The sequence below is a fragment of the Piliocolobus tephrosceles genome, chromosome 13, assembly GCF_002776525.5.
Source record: "Piliocolobus tephrosceles isolate RC106 chromosome 13, ASM277652v3, whole genome shotgun sequence".
NCBI lineage: Eukaryota > Metazoa > Chordata > Mammalia > Primates > Cercopithecidae > Piliocolobus > Piliocolobus tephrosceles.
In genome coordinates, this window is record NC_045446.1 from 97624311 (window position 1) to 97646824 (window position 22514).

General features: G+C 43.8%; 1 protein-coding gene across 1 annotated transcript in view; it reads left to right on the forward strand.

Annotated features, from left to right (window-relative positions):
* Positions 1–524: 524 nt before the first annotated feature.
* RAB39A (RAB39A, member RAS oncogene family) overlaps positions 525–22514 on the forward strand; it is a 34160-nt gene continuing 12170 nt past the window's right edge. The window contains exon 1 of the mRNA XM_023208176.3: positions 525–911. Coding sequence (XP_023063944.1) covers positions 685–911 — 227 coding nt within the window. The 5' untranslated portion in view covers positions 525–684. The remainder of the gene's footprint in view (positions 912–22514) is intronic.

Sequence of the window (22514 nt, forward strand, 5' to 3'; positions counted from 1 at the left end):
GCGAGACCACGCCTACAAAAAAAATTTTTTTTTAACCCAAGAAAAAATTAGCCAGGTGTGGTGGCGCACACCCGTGGTCCCAGCTGCTTGGGAGGCTGAGGTGGGCAGATCTCTTGATGCTGCAATGAGCCGAGATCTCACCGCTGCACTCCAGCCTGGGGTACAAAAAAAAAAAAAAAGAGGAAGCAAAGCAATGACCCAAGTTATGGCCTCAGGGACTTCCAAAATCAGAGCCCTAATGTGACGAACCCGCCCTGACGCCTGTAAGAAAACGACTCTCACTTTTCATTGGCTGACCCTCCCAGAGTTGAGACCTTGCTTCATTTTCCTTGGTTGTTGCTGCTGTCACGTCTTCTCGCCGCGCCCACTTTCCTCCCGGTGCCCAGTGAGCATTGAGGGAGAATGATTTGCAGCCGGTCAGGGGCGGGAGTTCGCGGCAGCAAACCTGCTTCCCCCTCCCACGCGCCACCGCCCCCGCCCCGCCCCCGTCCTGAGGCCCCGCCCCTAGCCGGGCCTGGCCCCGCCTCTCTCTCCCGAGAAGGCGGGCACCAGGCGGCGGCCACAGCCGCAGGAATATGCTGGAAGGCGGCGGGCAGGCGCCCGCGAGGTGCTGAAGGGACAGTTCCCGCCGCCGAACTTACCCCGCGGGTGGGGCGGCCCGGGAGCCAGCGGGGCACGTGAGCGATGGAGACCATCTGGATCTACCAGTTCCGCCTCATCGTGATCGGGGACTCCACCGTGGGCAAGTCCTGCCTCCTGCACCGCTTCACCCAGGGCCGCTTCCCCGGGCTGCGCTCCCCCGCCTGCGACCCCACCGTCGGCGTGGACTTCTTCTCCCGCCTGCTGGAGATCGAGCCGGGCAAGAGGATCAAGCTGCAGCTCTGGGACACCGCGGGACAGGAGCGGTTCAGGTAAGGACCCCGGGGACCTCGGGCACCGCGCCGCCCCCTCGGCCCGCCCGGACGCCTCTTCCCCAGGCGCCCGCCCCGCCGGCCCTGGTCGAGGGAGGCTCTGGCCCTTCCCTCTCGAAAGTGCAAACACTCCATTCTCGCTTCCCCTTTGCCCCTCCTCTTCCAGGGACGACTTCCTCCTCCGCAATTTCTCACTTCTTTCTTTGGCGCCCATTTCCTGCGCCCCCTTTCCATCTTTCCTTTCCCGCCTGAACTGGGGTCGTCCTCGCCGCCCCCTCTTCCCCAAATCTTTCTGCCTCCGTGGGTATTTTGATCCCCTTCGACTCCCTGGCTGCCTTCTTCCCAAACTCGGCTTCCCTGGCTGCACACAGCCTGACGCGACCACCCTCCTCCAAGCAGGCGCCCCTTTTCCTGCCCTAACCCAGCGGCTCCCACGCTGTGTGACCGGGGAGAACCGAGAGGGAGGGTTCCCAGATTCGTGATGGATCCTTTTGCAAGGAGCGCTCCAACCCAAGTTCCTGCATGAGCTCACTGGGCATGGTTCACAGAGAGGTGTATGCGGTAATGGTTTGGGCACCTCATAGCACTGAATGTGGTCATCAGAAATACTGGGTCATGACCCGTGGGAATGGGTCTTGTAGGTTAACTAGATGCAACGTCAGGGACACTAGCACGGCAGAGGGTGTGTGTGTGTGAAGGGTTGAGTTGTCTTTAGAAGTTTGTAATGTTCGGTGGGAAAAAGACATATATTGAGATTTGCCAGGAACTTTTATTTTGCTTATGATCAGTACTTAACGTTCCAGGGTAATAATATTTCTAAAGACAGAAGGAGGGATCGAAATGAATAGTCTCCTCCTAAATATTCACTGGGGACATGAAGGGCTTCACAAAGACGACTCGTGTAAATAAAAAGTAAATAAAATTATATGCATTTCCTGAATATTTGAGATGGAAGCAGGTTTAAAGCAAATTTTAAATGTCTAGGATTCAAAGGCACTTCGTTTTAGAGGAAGATGGTGAAATTATGTTGCACTGTTTTGTTTCTTAAAGACTGCATTATCCATTGAAACTCATTTAAGGAAGCATTTTGCATTAGTCAGCAAGTACTCTGTGAAATGCAGTGTTCCATGAGGGGACTTCCCAAACATGGCTTCCCCTCGCCCCCAGCCAGCATCACTGCGAATGAGATCAGCCTACATCTGTGAGAATGGTCCAACATTCAAAGTTTTGGCTTCCGTTCCCAGCAATGATGCTGATTCATAGAGATAATGAGTGAACTGCTTAGCTTGCTTATACCTTAGTTTTGCTGTGTGTGAAGTAGAAAGATGGTAAGGTCAGCCCTTCAGAGAGGTGTTAAAAGATTTTTGATTGGATTTGTACAACATTTAGAATTTCATGAAAAATGTTTTTCCTTTTCAAGAAGCCTCCTTTTACTAAAATACTTTTTCAAACGTTTGATTCCTCATCTGTAAAATGAAAGTCATTATGATCTCTAACATTCCTTCCAGTTTTACCATTCTAAAGTTGATTGCCAATTCCTTCACATGTGATCTCAATCAGAGATAAACTTTGCGATACATCAGGCCCAGAAAAAAAGCATTTACTGTTAGCTCTTGACCCACCCTCTGAAGTGAATACAATATAAACCTTTATGTCTTAAACTTCTAACAGCTACTTTGAGTTGCAACTACAAGAAACACGGGTAGTAAAATCTTGGTGTTTAATTATTTCCTTAAAAGTAGCGCGGTGGCTCAAGCCTGTAATCCCAGCACTTTGGGAGGCTGAGACGGGCGGATCATGAGGTCAGGATATCGAGACCATCCTGGCTAACACGGTGAAACCCCGTCTCTACTAAAAAATACAAAAAACTAGCCGGGCGAGGTGGCGGGTGCCTGTAGTCCCAGCTACTCGGGAGGCTGAGGCAGGAGAATGGCGTGAACCCGGGAGGCAGAGCTTGCAGTGAGCTGAGGTCCGGCCACTGTACTCCAGCCAGGGCGACAGAGTGAGACTCCATCTCAAAAAAAAAAAGAAAAAAAAAAAGCTCAATTTGACTGGGTAGGGTGGCTCACGCCTGTAATTCCAACACTTTGGGAGACCATGGCTGGTGGATCACGAGGTCAAAAGTTCGAGACCAGCCTGGCCAAGAAGGTGAAACCCCGTCTCTACCAAAAATACAAAAATTAGCTGGGCACGGTGGTGCACGCCTGTAATCCCAGCTACTCAGGAGGCGGAGGCAGGAGAATCGCTTGAACCTGGGAGGCGGAGTTTGCAGTGAGCCGAGATCATGCCACTGCACTCCAACCTGGGTGACAGAGCCAGACTTGGTCTCAAAAAAAAAAAAAAAAAAGTAGGTCAACTTATTGACAAGAAATTAAAGGATAATTAATTTGTTAGACTTTAAAGACCTGTATGCTAAATAGATGTTATAGATGATTGTTTTTTAACTTTTTTTTCTTTTTTTTTTTGCGACGGAGTTTCGCTCTTGTTGCCCAGGCTGGAGTGCAATGGCGTGATCTTGGCTCACTGCAAACTCCGCCTCCCAGGTTGCAGCAATTCTCCTGCCTTAGCCTCCCGAGTAGCTGGGATTACAGGTGTGCACCACCACACCCGGCTTATTTTGTATTTTTAATAGAGACAGGAGTTTCCCCATGTTGGTCAGGCTGGTCTTGAACTCCCGACCTCAGGTGATCCACCCGCCTCAGCCTCCCAAAGTGCTGAGATTATAGGCGTGCGAGCCACCTTGCCTGGCCTAAATGATTGTTTTTTAATGCCTTGAAGAAGAATGTAAATAATAATTCATTTTATATGCATTATTAAAACCCAACAGTAACTCTCGCCATTATAATGCAACGACATTTAGGGAATGTTTACTGACAGTGAGTCATACTTTATTTTGTTTGGCTCTTTACCAAAGTTCTATTTGTAAATACATACATATTTCAGTAGCTACCTCCAAATACTTGCTTTCCTCTCATTTACCAGAATGTTTTACCATAAGATTGCATTTAAAACAATTACTATTAAATCATTCTGTATCTTTCCTCAAGAAATTACAGATTCTAATTTTGAATAATAGATACCGTTGCATATTTTATTTTATAGAAAGGTACTGTATATCATGAAGATGTATTCCTGTCATTAGTCATAATCGTATCATGAAGAATTTGTGGGAAATGTCATATTTGAAGGTTTATTGGTGATTGGATATAAACCTACAAAAAGGAACCTACTTAGACAGCTCATGAGGTAGCTTGAGAGCATAGTAAATGTATTACAGAACAATAGGATAGTGAGTTTATGATTATGATCATGATTAGCCTTCGTTTTCTTTCTGTTTCTCTCTTTTTTTTTTTTTTTAAACAGGGTCTGTCAGGCTGTAATGCAGTGGCACAATGTTGGCTCACTGCAACCTACACCTCCCAGGCTCAAGCAATTCTCCTGCCTCAGCCTCCCAAGTGGCTGAGACTACAGGCACACGCCACCACGCCCAGCTAATTGTTGTATGTTTTTCTGTGGAGACAAGATTTGGCCATGTTGCGCAGGTTGGTCTGAAACTCCTGGGCTGAAGCAATCCACCTACCTTGGCCTCCCAAAATGCTGGGATTTCAAGCCTGAACCACCACGCCTGGCCAGCCTTAGTTTTCAATGTTCAGAGTAACGTGCTAATAGAGGATAACTACTTACCTGAAATAAAAAAAGACAAAATCAAAGTGAAAAAGGTTTAGAAAAATAATGTATATGTGAGCATATCTGTAGATTTGTATATTAAGGAAATTTAGAATTACACTGCCTTCATTAAAGATGAAAGTTTATTTTTCTCTTGTGTATAGAGTGGTCCCAGTTGGTGGAGTGGTTCTGCACCAGGCCATCATTAGGTTCCTTCTCCCTTAATTTTCTGCCATGCCTAGGATGTTACCATCATCTACGGGAGCAAAGCTGGGTTGTAAGCACACTGTGTGTCAGGGGAAGAAGAAAGAGCAGCTCTAAACCAAGCAAAGTTTCTTTTAAGCAAGTGAGGCCAACATGGTATAGATTCTTTCGGCTCTCAATTCACTGGGGAGAACTTAGTTACAAGGAGACACTTAGACTGGGCCACTATGTGCCTAGGATGTAGGGACGATGCCTTTGCCATTGTGGGTGTTGTGGGAAGCTAGTAATCATGTTTTTATAATTTTTGGTTTTGTTTTGTTTTTTGAGACAATCTTGCTCTGTCATCCAGGCTGGGTGTAGTGGCCAGATCTCAGCTCACTGCAACCTATGCCTCCCAGGTTCAAGCAATTATTATGCCTCAGTCTCCCATGTAGCTAAGACTACAGGTGTATGCCACCATGCCCAGCTAATTTTTGTAATTTTAGTAGAGACGGGGTTTCACCATGTTGGCCGGGCTGGTCTCGAGCTGCTGGGCTCATGTAATCTTCCTACCTCAGCCTCCCAAAGTGCTGGGATTAGGTTAGCAGCAGAGGAAACGAGAATATTATTTAATACAGTGTTAATAAGGATAAATATATTGGAAGAGCTAGGTGTACAGAGAGCATTAAAGGTAAGAATAGAAATTTTGAACTTTTCCCATAAAAAGCATTTAAAGTTATATGAATATAATATGAGATAAATACATAGCAATGTTAGCTATAGGAATAGGAAACCTCTAGGCTTTGAACCAGGTTTGGCCTTTTATCTGACGTTGCCTGGCCTTTGGGGTGTTAATGTCCTCCTCGTGCAGTGTTCTCAAGGAGTGCTCTGCAGAACATTCATTCCTGTGATTATATATATACATTTTTTTTTTCTTTTGAGACGGAGTCTCACTTTGTCGCCTGAGGCTGGAGTGCAGTGGAACAATCTCGGCTCACTGCAACCCCCGCCTCCCAGGTTCAAGCGATTCTCTTCCCTCAGCCTCCCTAGTAGCTAGGACCACAGGCATGCGCCACGGCACCCGGCCAATTTTTGTATTTTTAGTAGAGATGGGGGTTTCGTCAAGCTGGTCTCAAACTCCTGGTCTCAAGTGATCTGCGTGCCTCGGCCTCCCAAAGTGCTGGGATAACAGGCATGAGCTACTGTGCCTAACCTGTGATTCTTTTTTATTTTGTTTTGTTTTGGTTTTTTTTTTGAGACGGAGTCTTGCTCTTGTCTCCCCGGCTGGAGTGCAGTGGTGCAATCTCGGCTTACTGCAACCTCTGCCTCCCAGGTTCAAGTGATTCTCCTGCCTCAGCCTCCTGAGTAGCTGGGATTACAGGTGCCCACCATGATGCTCAACTAATTTTTGTATTTTTAGTAGAGACGAGGGTTCACCATGTTGGCCAGGCTGGTCTCGAACTCCTGACCTCAAGTGATCCACCAACCTCAATCTCCCAAAGTGCTGGGATTACAAGCGTAAGCCACCGCACCCAGCCTGTGATTCTTTTTAAAAGATGCATTCAGTGATCAAGTAAGTTTGGAAATCCCTGTATTCCATATGGCACTCTCTTAAAATTCATATGAAAGGCTCAAAGAAGTATTGCAGCAAAGAAACCTGTTTAACTTTGATTAACCTAGTATTTCCCAACTTATTTTAGAGGCTATTTTTAAAATATGAAAATCTAGGCTGGGTGCGGTGACTCAACGTCTGTAATCCCAACACTTTGGGAAGCTGAGGCAGGAGGATCATTTGAGGCCAGGAGTTCAAGTCCAGCATAGAGAACATATCAAGACTCTGTCTCTAACCAAAAAAAAATTTTTTTAATTAACTGGGCATGGTGGCATGGACCTGCAGCCCCAGCTGCTCAGGAGCCCAAAGCAGGAAGGTTGTTTGAGCCCAGGAGGTCGAAGCTTCAGTGAGCTATGATCATGCCACTGCACTCCAGCCTGGGTGACAGAGCTAGACCCTGTCTCTAAAAAGAAGAAAAAGAAAATCTATGATAATCGGTGCTCTAAGGAGTATAATTTGGGACTAGCTCCCTTGATAAGTTGCCTTAGCATATTCTTTGAGCAGAACCACTAAATACTTGAGGTTTGTAGCAATGGAAGACCTGCAGAGAAACTTAACCAATTAATTAACTTAGTTAAGGGCTGTAAGCAGTCAGTGCTATAAGAGACAGCCTCAGGCCGGTCATGGGGGCTCACACCTGTAATCCCTGCACTTTGGGAGGCTGAGGTGGGTGGATCACCTGAGGTCAGGAGTTCGAGACAAGCCTGGCCAATTTTTAGTGGAGACACGTGAAACCCTGTCTCTACTAAAAATACAAAAATTAGCCGGGTATGGTGGCAGGCGCCTGTAATCCCAGCTACTTAGGAGGCTGAGGCAGGAGAATCGCTTGAACCTGGGAGGCGGAGGTTGCAGTGAGCCGAGAATATGCCATTGCACTCCAGTCTGGGGAACAAGAGCGAGACTTCGTCTCAAAAAAAAAAAAACAGCCTCCCTCCTCTCCCTTCCCCTTCCCCCACAAAATTGGGAGTGACCCCTAACTATTACCACCAAATCTGCCCGGCCTCTGCCTGCCTCTCCATGTTTTTTCCCTAGCTCCTCTTATGCTACGTATCTTTCTCCTTGCCAGGTGTCTTACTGTTACAGGAAAGGGATCCCAATCCAGACCCCAAGAGAGGATTCTTGAATCTCGCACAAGAAGGAATTCAGGGCGAGTCTGCAGTGCAAAATAAAAACAAGTTTATTAAGAAAGTAAAGTGGTAAAAGAACAGCTACTACATAGACAGAGTAGGACGTGCCTGAAAGTAGGAGGAGGAACGCATCCACCCTAGGTACAATGCTTGTATATATATGAGGAGATGTGCTCTGCTACAAGGGTTTGTGATAAAGGATTCATTTTCTTAATTAGTATATTTTGCAAGGATCGATATTATTATCTTTAAAGCAAAATTAGGAATGCCTTTGTGCTCCAGACATTGGAATATCTGGACACTCCTAAGTCTGGGTCTGTTTAGCAAACATTATTAATTTATTCCCTTAGCCACAAACATCTAGAGGCTAGGAATGCCTAACTTTCTGGGAATGCAGCCCAGCAAGTCCTGGCCTCCTCTTTTTTCTTTTTCTTTTTCTTTCTTTTTTTTTTTTTTTGAGACAGTTTCGCTCTGTTACCCCGGCTGGAGTGCAGTGGTGTCATCCTGGCTTACTGCAACCTCTGCCCCCTGTATTCAAGCAATTCTCCTGCCTCAGTCTCCCAAGTAGCTGGGATTACAGGTGTGTGCCACCATACTCAGCTAGTTTTTGTATTTTTAGTAGAGATAGGGTTTCACCATGTTGGCCAGGCTGGTCTCGAATTCCTGACCTCAAGTGACCCGCCCACCTCGGCCTCCCAAAGTGCTGGGATTACAGGCATGAGCCACTGCACCTGGCCATGGCATCGTTTTCCCAGCCCTCGCTCAAAATGAGTCACTCTGGTTCAAACGCCTCTGACATTAGCCCTCCTCCAGCTGATTTTTATTTTTCTTTACCCCTTTCCTCGTCTCTCCATACTCATAGTTTACTCTCATCCTCTTTTCCTCCCCCTCATTTTTATTTTAATGTGTCTCTTACTCTTCCATTTCCTTTTAGCTTATCTTCCCTTATCCCAGTGGCTTATCTTCTTTTCTCCCACTGGCTCCCGCATGTATCTGTTTTCTCTTCTGCCTCTTCAAAACATCCATATAAAGTTAATGTTTCAAAGTGATTTAATTTATGTACTCTGTTCTTAATCTTAAAAGCAAGCAATACTAACATTTTAAATTTCTTCTTAAGATACTTTTTTAAATCTCTAAACTAAATTAGTTGTTTTTGGTTTTGTTTCTTTTTAAAAAGGCTCTCATTTGATTCTCAGCTCCCTCGCTGTGGTTCATGGCCTTCAACAGAAAACGATTTTTTGTTCCTTCAGTAGAAAACGATTGGTACCAGTCTGGCCAACATGGTGAAACCCCATCTCTACTAAAAATACAAAAAAAATTAGCTGGGCATGGTGGTGCATGCCTATAATCCCCACTACTTGGGAGGCTGAGGCAGGAAAATCCCTTGAACCCAGAAGGTGGAGGTTGCAAGGTTGCAGTGAGCTGAGATTGCGCCACTGCTCTCCAGCCTGGGTGACAGAGCGAGACTCCATCTCAAAAAAAAAAAAAAAAATGAAGAAAACGATTGGTGGGTTCATAATTGCATAGGTAACAGAGCAGAGATTACCATAATCACTGTAGTCTACTGTAGTTCCAAGTTATTAATAGACAGGTAAGCTATAGTTGTGTTATCAGGTAGTATAATGTCTTCGTTAAAATTGTGTAGTAAGTAGTAGAAATCTAGCCAAATTCGTTTATTTATTTATTTTTTTAGAGACAGAATTTTGCTGTGTGGCACGATCACAGCTCACTGCAGCCCAAACTCTTCGGCTCCAGTGATCCTCTTACCTTAGCCTCCTGAGTAGCTAGGACTACAAGCACATGCTACAGCACCCAGCTAATTAAAAAAAAAAGAAAATTTTGTAGAGACAGGGTCTCGCTATATTGCCCAGGCTGGTTTTGAAGTTCTTGCTTCAAGTGATCTTCCCTCCTTGGTCTCCCAAAGTGTTGGGATTACAGCCATGAACCACTGTACCAGGCCCAAATTAGTTTAAGTAATAGGGAATAAATTATATACATTATAAACGACACAGATTTCATGAAAGCAAAAGTTCACTGAACATCCAGGTGTTTGGAAGTACGGAATTATTATTATTATTTTTTTGAGACGGTGTCTTGCTCTGTCACCCAGGCTGGAGTGCAGTGGCGCAATCTCGGCTCACTGCAAGCCCTGCCTCCTCAGTTCAAGTGATTCTCTTGCCTCAGCCTCTCGAGTAGCTGGGATTACAAGCACCTGCCACCAACGCCCGGCTAGGAAGTATGGAAAATTTTAAAACAAGAGTCTGTGGACGTCCCCTCTAGTCTATTTCTGTTCTCCAACTCTGTTGGCTCCCAGCTCTCAGTCTCTGAGCCTCTTATTCAAACTCTTGAAAGAAAAAATATCTCATTGACTTCTTAACTAGCTAGTGAATCAGCTCCTCTGCAGTCAGGTTATTGAGTTACACATACATATAATACAAATGTATTATAACATAAATATGCTAAGTAGGTATTATGGGTTAGATAATGTAAATGTATCTGTAAAGGTCCACTTTTTTGGAAAGAGAAATTCACAGACAAGGGAAATGAGCAGTCACCTCCAAAGTGTCTATTTTATGGTGTTTGAGAGTAAAATGGTATATAAGAATGAGATGGCTGGGCGTGGTGGCTCACACCTGTCATCCCAGCACTTTGGGAGGCCTAGCCGGGCAGATCACCTGAGGTCAGGAGTTTGAGACCAGCCTGGTCAACATGGTGAAACCCCGTCTCTACTAAAACTACAAAAATTAGCTGGGCATGGTGCACACCTGTAATCCCAGCTACTTGAGAGGCAGAGGCAGGAGAATTGCTTGAACCCAGGAGGGGCAGGTTGCAGTGAGCTGAGATCACACCACTGCACCCCAGTCTGGGCAACAGAGCAAGACTCCATCTCAAAAAAAAAAAAAAAAAGGAATGAGACAGCATCATTTCTAACAAGTGCACCAGAGTGCCAAAAGATAATCTGTGTAGCCAGACATTTTTGGGCACAGTGGCTCATGCCTGTAATCCCAACACTTTGAGAGGCTAAAGTGAGTGGATTTCTTAAGCCCAGGAATTCGAGACCAGTCTGGGCAACATAGTGAGACCTTGTCTGTACAAAAATATAAAAAAATTAGGCGGGCATGGTGGTGTGCCCCTGTAATCCCAGCTACTTGGGAGGCTGAGGTAAGAGTATCACTTGAGTCCTGAAGGCCGAGGCTGCAGTGAGCCATGACTGTGCTACTGCACTCCAGCCTGGGCAACAGAGAGAGACCCTGTCTCAAAAAAAAAAAAAGGAGAAAAATATTATTTTCAGTGTCTACTCAGAGCACTCAGAACATTTTGTGTGGTTGTATCATCAGTTTAGTCTAGAAGCTAGCAAGACATTTGAAAACCTGTTATTATTTTTCTTTCTTTTCTTCTCCAATAAATTAATTGGTTTAGCATGTATATAACCACAACCTCAGTGTTGCATTAGTCTGTGTAGGTGATTAATACACCCTGAAGTAAACTAAATATTGTACACCAAATTTCTGAGGGCCCTGGGCCAGTCACAGGCAAAATTGTAAAATAGGTAAAGCTCACTCTTGGGGCATATGGGACCTTCCCACCTTTCTTTATGTTTTTGGATAGTAAAACCTTGACTTATCCTCCCCTTTTACTCTCCCTACATCTCAATCGAAAAGCCATTTCTTAATGTTCTTTTACCCAACCCCCAACATACTGCAGCCTCTGCCTCCCAGGCTCAACTGATTCTTCTGCCTCAGCCTCCCAATTAGCTAGAACCACAGATACACACCACCACACCTGGCTATTTTTTTTTTTTTTTTTTTTGCATTTTTGGTAGAGATGGGGTCTCGCTGTGTTGTCCAGGCTGATCTCAAACACCTGAGCTCAAGCAATCTACCCACCTCGGGCTCCCAAAGTGCTGGGATTACAGGCATGAGCCACCATGGCCAGCCACGTTATTTTCAACTATTAATAATTTTGTGTGTCTTGGTTATTCAGCTACTTCTCTCTCTCTCTTTCTTTTTTTTTTTTTTTTTTTTTTTTTTTTTGGTAGAGTCTCACTCTGCCGCCCAGGCTGGAGTGCAGTGGCACCATCTCAGCTCACTGCAACCTCCACCTCCCGGGTTCAAGTGATTCCCCTCCGTCAGCCTCCAAAGTAGCTCGGATTACAGGTGGACGCCACTATGCCTGGCTAACTTTTTTCTATTTTTAGTAGGGACAGGGTTTCACCATCTTGGCCAGACTGGTCTTGAACTCCCGACCTCAGGCAATCTGCCTGCCTCGACCTCCCAAAGTGCTGGGATTACAGGTGTGAACCACCCATGTCCAGCCACTTCTCTCTCTTAAGCTAAAATAGAACATTAAGGAATGGGGCTGGGCTTGGTGGCTCACGCCTGTAATCCCAGCACTTTGGGAGACCGAAGCGGGCAGATCACAAGGTCAGGAGATCGAGACCATCCTGGCTAACACGGTGAAACCCCGTCTCTACTAAAAATAGAAAAAAAAAAAAATTAGCCGGGCATGGTGGCAGGCACCTGTAGTCCCAGCTGGAGGCTGAGGCAGGAGGATGGCGTGAACCCGGGAGGCAGAGATTGCAGTGAGCCGAGATCGTACCGCTGCACTCCAGCCTGGGCAACACAAAAAAAAAAAAAGGAAAGAAAAAAAGAAAAGAAAATAATGTAATGAGAGACCTGCCTGGAGTATTTATTTCATCTCGAAATAACATTTCCCTGTTGCAGAAGTATTGATATGTGGCTGATGGGTGTTGGAATTTTCTCTCATCATGCCACAGCAGTGATCACCTATTCTGACTCACTGGCTTCATGTTGAGCTTTCAAAACAAGGGCTGGAAAAAGTTAGAGATACAGTTGTGAGTCCATGGATCACCGCAGTGAAGTTGTTGTGGGAAGAAAAATGCTTTACTCAGTCCAAGAGAGAGGAAATTTCCAGGCGTTGTCAGTCAATTTGGCTAGCATGCAATGATTTTTTGATAATTTACCTTCCATAGCAATGTGACTTAAAAGTTTGAAGAGGAATTTCTTGAAATTGTCCAAAAATATTTATTTTAATATATAAAGAGCCAGTTATTTGTATCTTGACTGATTTAGAGGGAATTTGCTTTCTTCTGGACTGCTCTGTCAAGTAGTGGCAAAGAAAGGTAAGCCCCTTAAGTGATATTGAGGTACACACACACACACCAGGGAACATCATCAGATATAATTTAAGCAATATTATTATTATTATTAATTTATTTTTTTAGATGAGTCACACTCTGTCACCTAGGTTCTAGTACAGTGGCACCATCTCGGCTCACTGCAACCTCTGCCTCCCGGTTCAAGCAATCCTACCACCTCAGCCTCCAGAGTAGCTGGGACTGCACGCACGCCACCACACCTGGCTAATTTTTGTATTTTTAATAGAGATGGGTTTTCACTATGTTGGCCTGGCTGGTCTTAAACTCCTGACCTCAAATGATCCGTCTGCCTCGGCCTCCCAAAGTACTGGGATCATAGGCGTGAGCCACCGTGCCCCGCCTATGTTAATTATTTCTAAAGCAAAATTGCTACAAGCTTATACTTCATGATTTTAATAAATCTGCCTCTAAATGTCAGTAACTGTTAATCAATTCTGATAATATATGATTCAGGGAAGTTTGCTTTAAAAATGACCACCTTGGCTGGGCTCAGTGACTCATGCCTGTCATCCCAGCATTTTGGGAGGCTGAGGTGGTTGGATCACGAGGTCTGGAGATCGGGACCATCCTGGCCAACATGGTGAAACCCCGTCTCTACTAAAATACAAAAAATTAGCCGGGCGTGGTGGCAAGTGCCTATAATCCCAGCTACTCAGGAGGCTGAGGAAGGAGAATCGCTCGAACCCGGGCGGCAGAAGTTGCAGTGAGCCAAGATCACGCCACTGCCTTCCAGCCAGGTGACAGAGCAAGACTCCATCTGAGAAAAAAAAAGAAAAGAAAAAAAAAATTCCACCTCACACAATCTACCTGGCCTATTATAAGTTAGGTAGATACTAAGAAGTTCCTAGCTATAAGAGAAGGCTTTATGAAGACAGAGTATACATTCTCAAATTATAGGCATTGCCTATCATTTTTCTTTACAGTGGCATTTTTCAACGTGATATTAATAGATGTAATTTGAGAAAAGGGTTTCTTGATCAAATAGTTTTGAAAGTGCTGGGTCATTGCAGGACTTCTCAGAGGACTTTTAATATACTAATACACATTGTGAACCCCAAGGCAGATATGGTATTTCCCAACCCACAATCCGGTTACACAGTGTTTTGCAGTACTAGTGTTCTGCAAAACACACTTTAGGAACTGATACTTTAAAGAAAAAGTGTAGGCAATTCCTTACATTTTAGGAATATATTTGAGGACCTCTTGCAGTTTATTCTCTCATATGATTCTCTATGTGTTACTGATGCTTCTGTAACAGCATCAGTAACAGCAATGAACTTTACCACTGAAGTGGATGATTTCCTCCACTCTCCTTTTTTAAATACTTGATTACTGTATTTTAGGTAGAGATCTAATAGCTCTTGAGAGTCCCTACTCTTTGTCCCCTCATTCAAAATTAAAAGATTTATCTTCTTGCCTGACTTCTAGCCACTTGTCATATTTTTACACAGATCATATAAACTATTAGCACTTGTTTTAAGCACAAAGCCTTCCGATGAGAATCACTAGTAAATCTGGATGAAAGATAAAGGAGCAAATGGACAAATGATCATAATTTTAGATTTCTTAGATATAAAAGACTGTAGAAAGGCAATGGCATTAAGAAAGCAAAATTTAATGAGGCTAATAGGAGGGGAAATTTAAGACAGATTTGGGCCAGTCGCAGTGGCTCATGCCTATAATCCCAGCACTTTGGGAGGCTGAGGCAGGCAGATCACTTGTGGTCAGGAGTTGGAGACCAGCCTGGCATGGTGAAAGCCTGTCTCTACTGAAAATACAAAAAGTAGCTGGGTGTGATGGCAGACACCTATAATCCCAGCTACTGAGGAAGCTGAGGCAGGAGAGTTGCTTGAACCTGGAAGGGGAAGGTTGCAGTGAGCCGAGATCGCACTGCTGCACTGCAGCCTGGGCAACGGAGAGAGATTCCATCTCAAAAAAAAAAAAGACTGACATTTGATAGAACAGATGGGTAGATGCTAAAAAGATAATCAAAAATGGAATAGAAAGTATAATTATTGTATAGCAGAGAACTTTTGGAAGAGAGGAAAAAGAGTAAGAGGTAAACTGAAAACAAAGTCCAAGTGAAGAAGAAAGGACACATGAGAAAACTGCAGAGGTCAACCACACTGTGGTGAACATTTTGGCCATTTTGATAGATAAGTAACTACAGCCATCGGACTGGGAAGGAGCAGAGAGACAATCTAAAACAACAGTCTCTTGGTTTATTTGTTTTTTGAGAGGGGTTCTTGCTCTGTCACTCAGGCTGAAGTGCAGTGGCATGATCATAGCTCACTGCAGCCTGGAACTCCTGGGCTAATTTTTGTTATTTGTTTGTTTGTTTGTTTGTTTGTTTGTTTAGAGATGGGGTCTTGCTTTGTTGCCTAGGCTGTGACTCTTGGCTTCAAATGATCCTCCTGCCTTGGCCTTTTGGGATTACAAGCATGAGCCACCAACACTCAGCCTCATTTCTTATATAATATAATGAATGTCCATAGAGGCTGTTACTTGCCCAAGGACTTATAGTTTATTAGTGGTTTGCACAATAACCCAGTTCTCTGAACGTTTTCAATGCTCTTTCTGCTATGCCCATCTTCTTGTCATGGTTGAAACAAGTTTTAATGGCATGATGTATGGGGGTGTGTGTGTGTGTGTGTGTGTGTGTGTGTGTGTGTGTGTGTATGTCTCCACAGGGCAAGCTAGAATTTTGTATGATTTCTGTCCTGAGAAGTATTTTGGTTTGCATACAACTCAACTTCCCATCCACCCAAGTTAATTATTATGTTCACCCAAACCATTATTTTATTGCTATATTCTGAAAACAAAAGGAGAAATAGCTTTACACAATAGTAGCAATATAGATAACTGTCAGCAAACACCTGTGGCATCAGTAACAAATAACCCTCCCCTCTGTGCAATACTCAGTGACTACACTGCTACACTTAGTAACAGCAATGAACTTTACCACTGAAGTGGAGAAACTTCTGTGAAATGGTTAGTCTTATTAGATAAGAAGTGCTGGGTGTTGGGCAAAGCTGGGCACATACTGAATGTGATGCCCTAAAGCTTCGTAAGTACTATGAAATAACTTTCCAATCCTTAAATGCTGTCCCATTTTTTTTTTTCTTGGAGAAGATGAAATTAATCAAGACAAGGATTTACTTGTGGAAATCCATGTGTTTATTTACCTTAAATATATGCCAGGCACTAAAGATAAAATAAATAAGTTATAGTCTCACATTCAAGGTCCATATAGTCTCTGTACTGGGTAGAATCCAGGCTACGCTGCTATAATAGACTGCCAAGATATGGCAACTTAAATAAGGTAGAGCTTTATTTCTTTCTTATAATAGTAGTCCAGAGGCTGGGTGCGGTGGCTCATGCCTGTAATCCCAGCCCTTTGGGAGGCTGAGGCGGGTGGCTTACTTGAGGTCAGGAGTTTGAGACCAGCCTGGCCAACATAGTGAAACCCCATCTCTACTAAAAATACAAAAATTAGCTGGACATGGTGGCAGTTGCCTGTAGTCCCAGCTACTCGGGAGGCTGAGGCATGAGAATTGCTTGAACTCAGGAGGCAGAGGTTGCAGTGTGCCGAGATCATGCTACTGCCCTCCATCCTGGGCAACAGAGTGAGACTCCATCTCAAAAAAAAAAAAAAAAGTAGTCGTCCAGAATGAGCAGTCCTGGATAATCAGGGGGCTCTGCCTCAACATCAGTTTCTAGGATTCTCTGGTCATTTTCATTTCTTAGCACGCAGGAAGGAGAAAGAGGAAGTGTGGGCAATTGACTTCTTCATGTAGATGAATGTCAGACTGCGTACAATCCTTCTTATATCCCATTGATCCAAATTTAATGTCATGGCCACCACAATTAGCTGCAAGAAAGGCTGGGGAATATAGTCTCTCAATGGGTTGCTATCAGATACTGGAGACTAGTCAGATGTCTTTCTCACAGATTTATAGCAAAGAAAGAAAATAATCTCAGCTCAAGGCAACCTCCACCTCCCGAATTCTCCTGCCTCAGCCTCCCAAGTAGCTGGGATTACAGGCGCATGCCACCACGCCTGGCTAACTTTTGTATTTTTAGTAGAGACAGGGTTTCACTGTGTTCGCCAGGCTGGTCTCAAGCTCCTGACCTTGTGATCTGCCCGCCTCGGCCTCCCAAAGTGCTAGGATTACAGGCATGAGCCACCACGCCAGGCCAGAAAGAAAATAATCAAACAATTGCAGAAAGAGCTGGTAAGTACTTAATTAAGTTTCAGTGACAGAACAGGAGGAGGAATTGTCATCTGTGCCTAGGGTGATGACCAGTTTCAGGGTATGTATCCCAAAGGAGGTGATGCTTGATTCTGGGACGTGCTGGATTTATCAGTAGTAAGAGGACAGTAGGAAATGATAACAATAGAAAAAGAAGCCAGCCAGGCCAGGCATGGTGGCTCACACCTGTAATCCCAGCACTTTGGGAGGCTGAGGCGGGTAGATCACGAGGTAAGGAGTTCAAGACCAGTCTGGCCAAGATGGTGAAATGCCGTCTCTACTAAAAATACAAAAATTAGCCAGGCGTGGTGGCAGGCACCTGTAATCCCAGCTACTTGGGAGGCTGAGGCAGGAGAATTGCTTGAACCCCAGGGGGCGGAGGTTGCAGTGAGCCGAGATTGTGCCACTACAATCCAGCCTGGGTGACAGAGTAAGACTCCATCTCAAAAAAAAAAAAAAAAAGAAGCCAGCCAGCCATGGTGGCTCATGCCTGTAATCCCAGCACTCTGGGAGACTGAGGTCAGCCAATCGCCTGAGCTCATGAGTTCAAGACCGCCTGGCAACACAGCAAAACCCCATCTCTACAAAAAAAAAAGGGGGAGGTTTCTTGTGAAGAGAGCAGATTGAACATCTGTGTCTATTTTAGCTTTTTTTTTTTTTCCTGAAACCTTACTAATTTGACAATAGTATTTTTTCCAACCATAAATCCTTGAACAAGGAAAACAGGTAGGAGCCAAGAGCAACAAAATTTGGGGAGCAGGAAAGCAAATGGGGAATGGTAAATGAATTCGCAGATTCAAGAAAACTGATTTCTGAGCTAATGGTAAAAAAAAAAAAAATCTAAAACCCAACCCAATGTATACTGTTGAATCCCCCGCTCCAAAGACTTGGGAAACGGTGGCACCAGATACTTCTGGAAGTGGCAGTACTAAAATAAGGATCATTGAGTGTCAGTCTATTTAAGAAGGATGGGATTCTGCCATTTCTTCCCCCATTCCATATATCAAACAATTTTCTCTCCCCCGCCAACCACATTGGCAAAAAAACTGGAAACTTATTCTTTGAAAAGAATCAAAAATAGGGTCTTTGGCTGGAAGCACCAGGCATTTTGAGGTTGGGGTTCCTTATTGAAAGTAAGGGCTTTAAGTGAATGTTGTCATGTTGGATGCTAAAACTGTCTAGCCCCCTTACCCCACTCAGCTCCTCAGAGTGCTGGCAGTCAAGCCTTCACCCTTCAAGCAAAACCCTGGTAAAATTATTTCTGGGGATTCTGACCAAGCCAAGAGGAAAGAATTAAAGATACCAACATTCGAGTTTGCTGAATTAAATGGTCCAGCATGATCATCTTACAGCGAAGCATTTAGTCTTCATGAAAGATGACAAGAAATATTAGGAAATTTGTAATGTGAAACCTAGGGACCAAAACAAACAAACAAACAAACAGGAAACAGCAACTGGAGAAACAGAAACTTAATAAGGGAAAATGAGAATGTTAAAATACAAAAACAAAACCTGTCCTTAATTTTCTCTAAGAGATAATAAGGAAAAAATTGCAACCATAAAGGAACAGGATACTATATATATATATATGTGTGTGTGTGTGTGTGTGTGTGTGTGTATATATATTTTTTTTTGAGATGGAGTCTTGCTCTGTCACGCAGGCTGGAGTGCAGTGGCGCCATCTCGGCTCACTGCAAGCTCCTCCTCCCAGGCTCACGTCATTCCCCTGCTTCAGCCTCCCGAGTAGCTGGGATTACAGGCGCCCACCACCATGCCTGGCTAATTTTTTGTAATTTTTTTTAGTAGAGATGGGGTTTCACCATGTTAGCCAAGATGGTCTTGATCTCCTGACCTTGTGATCCACCCACCTCGGCCCGGCCTCCCAACGTGCTGGGATTACAGGTGTGAGCCACTGCACCCCACCAAGATGATTTTTTTTTAAAACAATAAAGGACTATAATCCAAAAAGTTCAATATGCAAATATTAGGCATTCTGGAAAGATAGAAGAGAAAAAACAGAGGAGAGAAATAATTAGTAAAGCAATTCAAGAAAGTTTTCTAAAATGTAGGGACCTGAGTTTTCAGATTAGAATGGCCCAACACAATAGATGAAAGTAGAAACACTAAGGCAGTCATTAGGAAATTTCAGAGCACTGGAACCACAGACAAGTTCCTACAAACTTCCAGAGAGAAAAAACAGGACACATTAAAAAAAAGATCGATCCGGAATCAGATTGGCTTGAGACTTTCCAAAAACAACAGTGGAAACTGAAAGGCAGTGGAGAAATGACTTCAAATTTTTGAGAAAGAAATAGCATCAACTGGGAAAAAAAAAAAAAAAGAATAAAAATCTGAGCGAATTCTCTGTCTTGCCATATTATCACTAACTGTGAGAGCAGAATAAATCAATATGCAAGATTTCAAAATATTACTTCATGAAGCTTTTTTTAAGGAAGCTACTTGAAGATGTGCTACACACACACATTCACACACACAAGTAAACCAGGGGTGAAGAGGACATGGGGTACAAGGAACAGCTCCACCTCTGAAGAAAGGCAAGGGAACTCCCCAGGAAGATGGTGAAGGGAGATCTTAGGATCATGTGTGTGCTGCAGATACCAAGGACAGCCATGCCAGATTGGAGCAGGGCAGAAGGTTGTAGGAGAGACCTCAGGAAGATGAAATTGATAGAAAAGCTAATGGAAATAAACTTCTTACAATAAGGCAACTGGCAGAGTTTAAGACTGAATTATTGAGAAGTACATGGAAAATTTAGCAAAAAGGAGAAAACAAGAAAAAGACGATGTGGTAGGGACATTTAGTGTTCATTCATATCTAATGCTTCTTTTTTTTTCTGGACACATGGGAGGATTATATTTCCCTTCCCCATTGCACTTAGGCAGAGTCATGTGAGTAGTTCTGGCCAGGGGATTTGAGCAGAAGTTGCATGTGGTGATTTTAAAGCACAGCTTTCACCCTGCACTGCCCCCCACACCCACCGCCCCCAGCCTAAAGGGATTCTCAGTCTGTCGCCCATCCCCCAGGCTGGAGTGCAGTAGTGTGATCTCAGCTCACTGCAGCCTCAACCTTTCCGGGCTCAGGTGATTTTCCCACCTCAGCCTCCCAAGTAGGTGGGACTACAGGTAACTGGGACTACATGTTGGCCAGGATGGTCTTGATCTCTTGACCTTGTGATCCGCCTGCCTCAGCCTCCCAAAGTGCTGGGATTACAGGCATGAGCCACCGCGCCCAGCTAAAGTTTGTGTTTTTATGTTATCTGTACACTTACCATATATCCTCACTTTTCCCATTCCCCCAACTTGTCAATATTGTTACACCATAATTTTAGTAAGGTCATTTCTTAGCCCTTAGGTTACTCTGACCATGTAGATACTTTTCATTGTTGAGCCCTGGAGTACACTATGACTTTCTTTTCCTTTCCTGCACAACTTTTCCTTCCAGTTGGTTATCTTGCATATTAGTCAAGATGGGCCAGGTTATGCTACAGTAACAAACAACCCAATTCTCAATAGGACGAACATTAAAGAATTTGGGACCAGGCCGATGGCTCACGCCTGTAATCCTAGCACTTTGGGAGGCCGAGGCAGGCCGATTGCTTGAGCCCAGGAGTTTGAGACTAGCCTGGGCAACATGGTGAAACTCCATCTCTACAAAGAAATACAAAAATTAGCTGGGTGTGGTGGCATGTGCCTGTAATCCCAGCTACTCAGGAGGCTGAGGCAGGAGAATTGCTTGAACCTGGGAGGTGGAGGTTGCAGTGAGCTGAGATCGCGTCATTGTACTCCAGCCTGGTGACAGAGAGAGACTCCATCTAAAAAAAAAAAAAAAAAAATAGACAAAAGAATGAAAAGAGTGATGTTTAAATGACTTGAAAATAAAAGCTGAATAATTTCAGAAGTAAAATGAAATGAGAAAAGGATTCACATCAGTTACAAATTCCAGGATGTGGAAAGATACATGAAATCATACGAAACAAAGCCATATAGAAAAAGTCATAGGGAAACAAACAGCAGTCATAGAAATGGTGGGAGAATTACAAGCCAAGAAAACATATCCTTTCATTATGTTAGATCACATAATCCACTGTGTTATATGGAATATAAAATAATCTTGAGAAGCTGGTCATTGTCTCATTATTGTTCTGCAAAAGGATACCAGAAAGCACTGGAATAAGTGCCGAAGTCTTTTATACACTTTCTGGTACCGTATCAAATAGAAAATAAGCATCCTTTCATTAACACCTTGAAGACAATTAGTGAAGCTAGAAACATTTCTCATTAATTTCCAAATAAATTATTTCCATTTTCACACATAACTTGTTCTGCCTTCCAGAATCCACTGCAAAGTACAATTTGAATTATTACCCATTTAAATGCATTAGTTCTTTAGAAAACGTGGATGATTTCACCTATATGTGTATAGAGTGTGCAATTTTCAGCCCATTTCTCCCCTTTTGACTTTATAAATCTCTACTATAAGTATTGAAAAGAAATAAACTTTTTTTATATTTCTCTTTTATTCTCCCATTTCCTCAGCATTAGAATGCTGCCTGGGCACAAGCTAATGAGGTATGAATGTATTCAGTTGTTTATTTGTTCATTTACAAATAGTGGTAGGACTCATGCATGCCCAGTTCAGTTTTGAACACTAGGGATACAACGTTTAAAAAAGAAAAAAAGGCTGGACGTGGTGGCTCATGCCTGTAATACCAGCACTTTGGGAGGCCAAGGTGGGCAGATCACTTGAGCTCAGGAGTTCAAGACCAGCCTGGGCAACATGGCGAAACTTCGTTTCCACAAAAAAAATACAAAATTAGCTAGGCAAGGTGGCAGGCGCCTGTAATCCCAGCTACTGGGATGCTGAAGTGGGAGGATCAGTTGAGCCTGGGAGGCAAAGGTTGCAGTGAGCCAAGATCATACCACTGCACTCCAGACCGGGCCACAGGGCAAGACCCTGTCTCAAAAAAAAAAAAAAAAAGACAAAATCCTTGCTCTCATAGAGTTTATCTTCTAATCGGGTTATAACCAGATAAACTGTAAAATTTATATAGGATGTCAGAATGTATTAATTGCTACAGAGGAAAACAGAGTGTAAATGCTGAACAGAGAGTCCTAGGGACAGTAAGAAAGCATCACTATCATAAAATGATTATCTGTCATGAAAGAAAAATAAAAGGTAGCCATAGGGGAATTGATTCATGTATTTAAATGGGAAATATGACCCATTACGTCTTGTCAGTATACATATGGCCTCTACAACCACAGACTTGATTTTTGATGGAAAGACCCTGGGATTACACAAAGAAAGAGAATCTTAAGATTGTTTGTACGAAGAAAGAATATTCTAAGTTACAAGTGCCAAGTTTCAGAATCTTAGACGAGAGCAGGGACTGTTAGAGTCAATAATAATCAAAGGAGTAGGGAGGCTTGTGTTTTAGCCTCTTGAAAACAGTGCTGAGGGCCACAAGGCAAGTGAAGCAAATAAAATAAAGCATCAACACAACGACTGTTCCCAGAAGGGCAGTAGGAATGTAATGTCATGCTGAAAAACAGGCACCCACAA